We start from the raw sequence: 9,698 nt of genomic DNA on the forward strand, positions 1-9,698 counted from the left end.
AGATGTAAGATGATGTTATGACATAATTCATTGAGTGATAAAATGTTTTTTTAAATAAAAAATACCATCATATTTTGTGTGTGTTTATTATCTATCATATAGTTATTATCGTTCTAACTCTTCTATTTTATTTATATCTTAAAAATATCCGGAGTTTCTTCTACCAAAACAAATTTTTTTTGTTACATTTTAATGATAAATAAATTAAAATACTTAAAATACCTGTAATTTGACTCTAAAGACTGGTTCCTCCTTTTACTTTTATCTTACCTTCAATAAATTATTCAAAGGTATTAAATGATAATTGTGAAATTCCTAAAAAATATATTATACATATATAATTAATTAAGTATTAACCGTTATAATTCGGTTGCATCGCCATGTCCCAGGTCCCACCCACCTGACGTGCACTCCAACGCAATCCTCACCTCTCACCTCTCACCTCTCACCTCCCCACACACACAAACTTGTCTCTCTCTCTTCTTTCTCTCTCTAGCTTAATTAGTACGTTTTCTCTAATCAAATAATTAGTACGTTAATTCGTTAGGGAATAATTAGGCAAACCCAAGAGCACCACCGAATTCCGTTAAAGTTTCCCCCTCCCAAATCCGGCAAAAAATCTCCAGCAAAAGAGTCCAAAGCAGCACGCAAAGATCCAGAAAGGAAGGAAACAAACCACCTTATTAGATCACAGCCGTATCATTTACTTCTCCGCAAATTAATCCGCACACATATGACATATCTCTATATCCATAGATATATACGTATATTTTTCTGTGTTTCCTTCCTTGGCTAGATCTGGCATTGGATGTATACTGTGACACAGTGTACATAAGCAAGCTTGGTGGAGTTCTTGCATTCATTCTTAAAAGAAGAAGAAGAAGAAGAAGAAGAAGAAGAAGAAGAAGAAGAAGAAGAGAGATGGGTTTGAAGATGGTGATGGTGTTGGTGATAGGATGGGTGGTGTGGGCTTCAATGGAGGTAGTAAGAGGAGGAGGAGGAGGAGATGTTACGTATGATGGAAGAGCTTTGATCGTAAATGGGACGAGGAGGATGTTGTTTTCTGGTTCCATTCATTACCCACGTAGTACTCCTGAGGTTGGTAACTAATCCTCTCTCTCTCTCTCTCAGAACATTGAACTCTATCATGAATTAGAGGCAAATGAGATCTTAGCGACTAGAAGAACAATTGCTGATCAAACTGGAATTTTTTTTTCAAAAGGCGTTAGCGAGTCATCCTTGCTCTTCTAAAGGAATAATCTAAGAAAGGCTGAAGTGGCCATAAACAAGTTGGTGAATAGTTTTTATCTTAATCCAGGTCAGGTTCTATTACAACTTGTTTTATGGCCATGTGTCTGTCTCATGGTCAACCAAGGCTTTTTTTTTTTTTCTTCTTCTGGTCAACTAACTCTTGCTTAAGAATAAGGAAGATAAATCTTATAAGGAATATAAAATGGAATAGGATTTAATCCATATTACTAATTCGTTCTTGATTCTGCAGTGATTTTTCTAAAAGCATTTTATTTATGATTTTTTTGGTACATACTCCTTAAAAATCTTATATCTTCACAGATATCCCTTGGAGTTAATTAACCATTAAAATTTTAAAAAAATTAGGCATAAAAAGATAAAACTATCCTTATTTTAGTTTTTATAAATTTTTCTTAGTTAAGGGTATTTTTATTTTTTTCTATTAAATTATTAAAACTTAATTTGAAAAGTAACGAGGTGGGTATCTATACAAGTAACATATATTTTGAAGGGTATACATGAAAATATTAATTTTAGAGGAGCATACAAGTAGATAAGAGTTTTTTGAAGGGTATACACGTAAAAGAACCCTTTTATTTATTTCTCTTATATTGGTTTCTGCCTCATTCTTGATATTGTAAGCTCTTATCTAGACCTAATTTGTAGATAATCTTCAACCAAGATTTGATTAAGAATCCACACTAATTAAGGATTATCATTCACTTGCTTAAATTTTCTGCAAGAATGAAAGTTAACTAACAAATTTTCAGATAGGAAGTTTAACTCCTAGCTATTTGATGAAGGCATTGATGAACTGCAAAAAAATTGACAGATGTGGCCATCCCTCATAGCTAAAGCCAAGGAAGGTGGGCTGGATGTGATCCAAACTTATGTGTTTTGGAATGTTCATGAGCCCATCCAGGGACAGGCAAGTCTTCTGTGAAGTTATTAAAGCATTCCTTCAAAGATGATGGTTTTCTATTTCTTCTTCTTCTTCTTCTGTTCAATAAGATACTTTTGTAATCTGTTGATCAGTATAACTTTGAAGGAAGATATGATCTTGTGAGGTTTATAAAAGAAGTTCAAGCTCAAGGCCTCTATGTAAGCCTCCGGCTCGGTCCCTTCATCGAGTCCGAATGGAAATACGGGTATTAATCAATAATTTCCGCCGTATTTATAATCAAATACTAGTGCAAGTGTAGACAGGCAGGTGGATACAGTACAATGTTAATGCTTTCATCTAATTGTATCAGTAAATACATACATCAACCAAGCATTAAACCATTCAAAAATTTCTAACATGGAAAACATAATAATGGGAATATGATCACTGCTATTTATCTCGAAGAACGACAAGATGCATATAACTTATTCCATTACTGCATATAGCAAACAATGGTTTCAGAAATATATAGTGAGGAGTTAATGACAAGTTTGAAACATTTATTCAGTTTGCTATTACTTGTATTTCTAAAGCTCTGATATTGACTTCTACAGAGCCTTCCCATTTTGGTTGCGTGACATCCCAGGAATTACCTTCAGATGCGATAATGAACCATTCAAGGTAAGTACTTGCATGAAATTATTACAACCTAAAGCAAATTTATGGATTCCTTCAGATGCAATAATGAACCAAATTTACAAACCATTCTTGTTTGCGGTTTAACATAAAAACAAAGAAAAACCAGGAAAGAATATGTTCACTTCTCCATTGCTAAATGCCAAGAACTCACATGCTACCTCAACCTTGGAGTGATGACAAGATAATCATACTTGTAACTCTTCTTATATGTAGAACTAACTATACAGTAAAGTCTTCCTTATTGGTTATTTTTCTCTTAATGGGTGTCTCAAGTTTAACTACTTCATATGCAGTCTCACATGCAAACATTTGTGGCAATGATAGTAGATATGATGAAGTCTGAGAGACTGTATTACCCTCAAGGAGGCCCAATCATCATTTCTCAGGTGTCACCAAGATCAAACAGAATAAACTAACTGGTGTTATGTATCTGAGGTCCACTTGTTGAAACCTACATGTACAAAAATTATGATGCAGATTGAAAACGAGTACCAAATGGTCGAACGTGCGTTCCATCAGAGAGGACCGCCTTATGTTCACTGGGCAGCATCAATGGCTGTGGGCCTTCAAACTGGTGTTCCATGGATGATGTGCAAGCAAGATGATGCTCCAGACCCAGTTGTCAGTCTTCATTACTGCCCTTTTCATGTCTACTGAGAACTGCCAATTTGAGTTTTTGAAACTTCATAACATCGCAATTCACCTGCAGATTAATTCCTGCAATGGATTGGTATGCGGAGAAACCTTTGTAGGGCCAAACTCACCTAATAAGCCAGCATTATGGACCGAAAATTGGACGCAAGCGTATGTTGAATAGTTTCATGTGTCTATATGATTCTCAGATAGTCATATTTCTATTACACCTTGAAAACAACCTTATATGCAATATGGTTTGTGTTTATTTTCATTGTGGAGTAAATGTCTCAAACGATAATTACTTAAAAACAAACAATTTAATGTTATTTAAAAGGATCTGATTTAGAAATTAATTCCTGTTATTCCAATGTGGAATTAAATGAAATTCATATATTTGGGATTAATGATTTTTGCCAATAATAGTTACTTTTCTAACATCAATATCTAATCTTTCTCAAACTGACATATTGGAAATGTAATAAGAAAATCAAAAGATGCAGCTTTTACCTGATATATTACTACAAAAAATTTCCTTGTTTATCTAGTTTTCTATATTGTTAGATGATGCCTAAATACCACAAGAAACTAGTAGCTGACTATATTTTCATGCAGCTATCAAGTGTATGGTAAGGAGCCAAGGATTAGGTCTGCAGAAGAAATAGCCTTTTCTGTTGCACTTTTTATTGCAAAGAAGAAAGGAAGCTTTGTGAACTACTACATGGTATGATTATTTTTACACTTTAACTGCATATCTTTTGCATGTTGAGAATGCGTATTCATCTTTCATTACCAAGATGTTCAATACATTTCATCAGAATAACATGGGCAAGATGTCCCTCTAGTGATAAAACATAGCAAAAGGAAAGCAAATATAGGAGCAGGTAATCGAATATATTGTACTTTTTTGTATCATATTTGCTTATTCAAATGCCCACTCTCAGGAGAGTAAGGTTGCTCTAAATAGATCAGCAAGTATTTCTGCTTTTATTTCAAATATTGTGCATATGACATACTGTGCAACTGAGATAACTCAATAAAAAGTACAGCAGAAAATGATACCTTTAATATTTGAAACCTTCAGATTGAAACTCAAAATAAAACTGGATCAAGAAAATAAAACAGATTATAGACATATCAAATACTGTACAAATTTAGGGGTAACCACGGAAGAGCAACTAATCTCGACTTGAAATGAACTTCGTCTTATTTACAGAGCAAATTCATACAATTCAAAAGTAACTAGAGCTAAATAAAATGAGATTGGTTGAGACCACAGTCAAGTCCAATGAGCTGCCTACGAGTGGCTTGAATCAACTGACTTTCCTAGGTTCCCAATAAGGATTTGAAAGCTATGACATAAATGAAAAGCTATGCTTAACTATACATGAACATGACTCTTACAATGCTGATTTGATGCAGTACCATGGAGGCACAAATTTTGGGAACTCTGCCTCTTCATTTGTGACAACAAGCTACTATGATAAAGCTCCTCTTGATGAGTATGGTAAAATTCTGTCTAGCAAAAACTCATTCTATTTCATTGACTTGAATATGATAAATGCTTCCGAGCAAAAAATTCATCCTATTCAACTGTCAATACAAGTGCAATAATACATATAATAAAAGTGAATGTAGATATGCGATACCTCCTGCAGGTTTGATATGGCAACCTACATGGGAGCATCTTAGGGAATTGCATGCTGCAGTGAAGCTATCTTCTGAGCCATTACTTTGGGGAACATATAGTAATTTTTCAGTTGGCCAGCTACAAGAGGTGAAATTTCATGACCAAGTGTACCTTTGATAACCATCCATAAATATGAAAATGTGGATACCTGGTGATATGACATAACTTACCACAGGCACATGTTTTTCAAACAAATACTGGGAAGTGCGCAGCTTTCATCATAAACTTCGACCGGCATCATATTGAAAATATCCAATTTCATCATGTGACGCTTGACTTACCTGCCAAATCAATCAGTATTCTACCAGATTGCAAAAATACAGCCTTCAACACTGCAAAGGTGATTTACAAAGAAAGTTCAATTCTAAAAAGGAAAATCATCTGATTTATCAAGTTAAAGATTGGCATTGTGATGTATGCAGTTGTTTTTCCCACTAACTCTTTCATAAGTAAATCATTATTATCATTTCAATTTCTACAGTAAATATTTTTTTTTTATCTCAATATGGTTTCAAGGTGATTGCTCAATATGGTTCGAGATCGGAAAAAGCAGTGCAGTATCTGAAAGATGCTCAGAAATGGGTAGAATTCATCGATGAAATTGCAGATGTCAGAAGCGCTACATTTACCAAGAATCAACTGTCTGAGCAAATGTCAACAACAAAAGATGCAACAGATTATCTTTGGTACACTGTCAGGTAGGATGAGAAATACTATAGTTCTATAAATTCTCAGATAATAGGTATAGTCATTTACCAAAAAATTATAGCAGTTTTTGTCAGCACTTGTCAAAAAGATTATCATTTTTCACTGTTTACCTTCTTCTGAAAGAACTATCTGGAATGCAGCTATAACCAGACATCAACTGGTGGTCAACATGTACTTCATGTCGAGTCAAAAGCACACGTCTTACATGCTTTTGTTAACAACGAATTTGTAGGTAGTAACTTACTTTGTCCAATATTTTATTCAATAAATAGAATATACATGTTAAAACATTTTTGATGAAATTCTTCCTCCATGACGAAAAAGCTTGGTAATCTACAGGATTACCATTTTGTGAGTACCCTTCTCATATAGAATGAATAATGCTGGATTTATCTATGTTCACAATGTTATTAGGAAGTGTGCAAGGAAGTCATGATGGACCATCAGTCATTGTTCTGGAGGGACCCATTTCGCTAAAGGAAGGGCAGAACAGAATCGCATTACTAAGTGTCATGGTTGGGTCACCGGTATGAATCTTAGCTCCTGTTTTCAGTGCTTAAATCGAGCAAGTTGCATGATATATACCTATAACAAATGACTTACATAAGGCTTAATAATAAATGAATGCTTACTCATGAAGGGGAATCCTCAAATTAGCTATGCTCATTCGAGCAATGCTTACTCCTGTTTTCAGTGCCTAAATCCAGCAAGTTGCATGATATATACCTATAACAAATGACTTGCATAAGGCTTAATAATAAATGAATGCTTACTCATGAAGGGGAATCCTCAAATTAGCTATGCTCATTCGAGAAAAAATTTCAAAACCACAATCATTCTTACTGAATGAGGTCTCTCCAGATGATAGAACTTACAGGTCAACCTCTCAATAATTTTGTTAAGGTTTCTTATGTCTTTACATAGAAGGTTCCTTGAGAGGAAGGCGAAGACTTGGTGTAAGAATTAGTAAGAAAAGACTCAACATTATCTAAAACAAACCTCCGAGTAAGTGGAGATGAACGGAAAATACAGTTCCATATAGCTGACCCCAAATGCATGGACTAAAGGCATGATTGTTGTTGTACTTCTTATTTCTTTTCCAGAAAAAATAATGTTCCAACAGATGTATGAGCCCTGCTAAAGCAAAAGAGATGAAGTTCCTATAATCTGAATTCTGAAACTTGTTGCTGCACTTCATTCATTAACAGAAGGTATTGGAGGAAAAAAAGTCTCTTAAGGATTTTCTAGAAAGAATCATTGAAGTAACATAAAACTCATAATTTTTTACACTAACAATTCACTTCTTTTTTGAGACAAAAAGTATATGCTTAGTTAGGTTTCCTTCTTTGAATTTATCAGCTAGGATCAGAAGGACACTGTGTACTATTAGAAAACAATTAGAACATAATCAGAAGATGACTGAAAAATCTTGCAACTTGTAAGATGCAAATGGTACTCTACCCAAATCAGCTGTCTTGGGAAATGTCCTTTATCAGATACTATGCTCCTGCTGCAAAAGATTAGCATATAAAATGTTCTGAGATCCTACAAATTAGAATGTGAATCTTGCCTTTCGTTTTCAAATATTTTAAATCCTTAGGTTTGGCTGGTAAAAAGGGGTAGAAAATATCATCTCAGCAGCAGCAGCAGCAGCAGCAGAACTAATTCAAGCCTGTCTATACAGAACTTTCAAGTTACCCAAACAACAATTATGTCAAATCATACAAATACCAAAGTTATGCTAACATGTAAATTTAAGATAAATAATGGTATAACAGTCAAGAATAGGACTCTTCTTCTTTTGGTCTACTAGTGCGTGTCAGATCATAATATGCACAGCTTGATGTCTGATCCATTTATTTGTAGGACTCTGGGGCTTACCTTGAAAGAAGATTTGCTGGACTTAGTAGAGTGAGCATTCAGACAGGGAATGCATCTAAAAATCTCAATGATCACAAGTGGGGTTACCAGGTATATTTGGTTGTTGATACAGGAGGTTCCAGAAATTTGTAAACAGCTGGTTGCCATAATAGAGATCATAGAGAAACATTCAGCACAAATAGTAGTCTATTCCTGGAATAATCTAATTAATGGCTTTCTGCATTTGTTCAATTAATCATCTGTTCAACATGTTCTATGGGAGATGGAATATTTTTTTCTGTTCATATAAAAAGAAAGATACTACAACATAGAATGCTTAAATCTGATCTATGAAGAAAAAACGCAGGTTGGTTTAGTGGGAGAAAAGAAACAAATCTACTCTCAGGAAGGATCAGAGAAGGTGGAATGGAGATCCAGTGAGAACTCTATCAGTCAACCCCTTGTGTGGTACAAGGTGAATAATATACAACCATGTTATCAGTGCTTTGAACTAGTAGCTGACACCATTTCTTATTCTCCACAGACGACATTTGATACTCCTTCTGGTACTGATCCAGTGGCACTCAACCTTACAAGTATGGGAAAAGGTGAAGTGTGGGTCAATGGAGAAAGCATTGGACGATATTGGGTCTCCTTCAAAACTCCCAACGGGAAGCCATCTCAATCTCTGTAAGTAGAGAGCTCTTATCATTCCAGTTCCTTACCTCACTCTTTCTCATATTGAGCTTTAATGAAGTTTCTTGCCTCATCTGATGAGTTCACTCCATTTATTTTCCTCACCTATGCAACCCTACAAGCTACCATGTTCCTCGGTCCTTTCTGAAACCTTCTGGGAATCTTCTTGTTCTCTTTGAAGAAACGGGTGGAGACCCTCTTCAAATCACAGTGAACACCATCTCAGTTGCTCATGTATGTGGTAATGTGCATGAATCCGATACTCCATCCCTAATTTCAAGTACTGCACATCCAAGTGTGCATCTTCAGTGCCGACAAGGCAAAACCATTGCTGCTATCGAATTTGCAAGCTATGGACAGCCTGCGGGTGACTGCAAAAACTACAGCACTGGTAGTTGCCATTCAGTTGCATCCAAATCAATTGTGGAACAGGTAACCTCTTAAAACTCTCTTAAGTTCTCATCATGTTATAGTCCTAAAAAGTTTCAACTGGTGCTTTTCTATCCTGTGACAGGTTTGCCTAGGTAATACTAACTGCTCTATCCCTGTTTTGGCCTCGACATTTGGAGGCGACCCATGTCCAGGCGCTGCAAAATCTCTGTTGGTTGTTGCAAGTTGCAGTTGATCTCTAGATCCTAGAGTAGCAATACCTTCATAGGAAAACTTCACAACAAGACACAAAATTACAGCATATAGATTCTCCAAAACCAATTAATAAAGCCAGCTACATGAAAGAAACCTCCGGAAGGAACCGCGGAAGCATCAATCAAACAAATAAATGTATCTGGCCGATCGCATGCCAAGGTTTTGTTGTTCAACAACATTGACTAAAGAAATAAACGTTTCTCATTCTTTCAACAGTGTTTGCATTGATAAAAAGGTATGAAATGATAAAGGATCAGACAATTAAGTAGGAAAAACAAAGCTAGTGGATTAATTGGTCTAAACTGGAGAAGGATATTAGAAGACAAGATATTTGACATCATCTACCTCTGTTAATGGGAGACTCTCGCATCTCTTTGCTCCTCCATTGGGTAGATCGCTGATTTAGAGATTTCTTTCTCACTCTCTGTGAAACATTTCGTCGAACAGGACGATGGATCAGATGACACGTCCGCCATGGCAGAATCCTAGAAGCTAAAATTAATAGAATATTTCGCAAAGCAGGCTTGGCAGGGTCCTAGACCTGAGACCAAACCTCTGGTCCCACTAATATCGTGACACGTCCGCCTTATCCCTGTGGTCGAAGGTGGGCCCCGCTTTCCCGTAAAGCGCGTC

General features: G+C 35.7%; 1 protein-coding gene and 1 long non-coding RNA gene across 12 annotated transcripts; one reads left to right on the forward strand and one right to left on the reverse strand.

Annotated features, from left to right (window-relative positions):
• The first annotated feature begins 735 nt into the window (after window positions 1-735).
• Window positions 736-9,278, forward strand: LOC140792276 (beta-galactosidase 7-like). 3 transcript variants are annotated; one of them, XM_073143165.1, is made up of 19 exons: window positions 742-1,098; window positions 2,084-2,179; window positions 2,287-2,399; window positions 2,749-2,815; window positions 3,127-3,219; window positions 3,311-3,454; window positions 3,543-3,637; window positions 4,082-4,190; window positions 4,889-4,973; window positions 5,125-5,243; window positions 5,332-5,496; window positions 5,673-5,854; window positions 6,005-6,096; window positions 6,279-6,391; window positions 7,731-7,835; window positions 8,092-8,199; window positions 8,269-8,414; window positions 8,543-8,852; window positions 8,935-9,278. In XM_073143165.1, exons 1-19 carry the CDS (start codon window positions 922-924, stop codon window positions 9,043-9,045), a joined length of 2,430 nt encoding a protein of 809 aa, XP_072999266.1. In that variant the 5' UTR covers window positions 742-921; the 3' UTR covers window positions 9,046-9,278. The 3 variants fall into 3 exon arrangements, with proteins under 3 accessions (XP_072999265.1, XP_072999266.1, XP_072999267.1); XM_073143164.1 differs by having other exon boundaries at window positions 736-1,098; window positions 8,092-8,414; XM_073143166.1 differs by having other exon boundaries at window positions 978-1,098; window positions 2,055-2,179; window positions 8,092-8,414.
• Window positions 2,834-9,597, reverse strand: LOC140792277 (uncharacterized). Of its 9 annotated transcripts, none has more exons than XR_012109733.1 (5): window positions 9,411-9,593; window positions 6,864-6,998; window positions 6,497-6,590; window positions 5,327-5,488; window positions 2,834-5,234 (listed from the first exon to the last, which is right to left on the reverse strand). It is a non-coding gene; the product is annotated as an uncharacterized lncRNA (long non-coding RNA). The 9 variants fall into 9 exon arrangements; XR_012109731.1 differs by having other exon boundaries at window positions 5,327-5,437; window positions 9,411-9,591; XR_012109732.1 differs by having other exon boundaries at window positions 6,497-6,998; window positions 9,411-9,596.
• Between the last annotated feature and the right edge of the window lie 101 nt (window positions 9,598-9,698).

This window comes from Typha latifolia, chromosome 7 (genome assembly GCF_019914945.1).
Source record: "Typha latifolia isolate L0001 chromosome 7, TyphaL0001v2, whole genome shotgun sequence".
In the NCBI taxonomy this organism is placed as follows: Eukaryota; Viridiplantae; Streptophyta; class Magnoliopsida; order Poales; family Typhaceae; genus Typha; species Typha latifolia.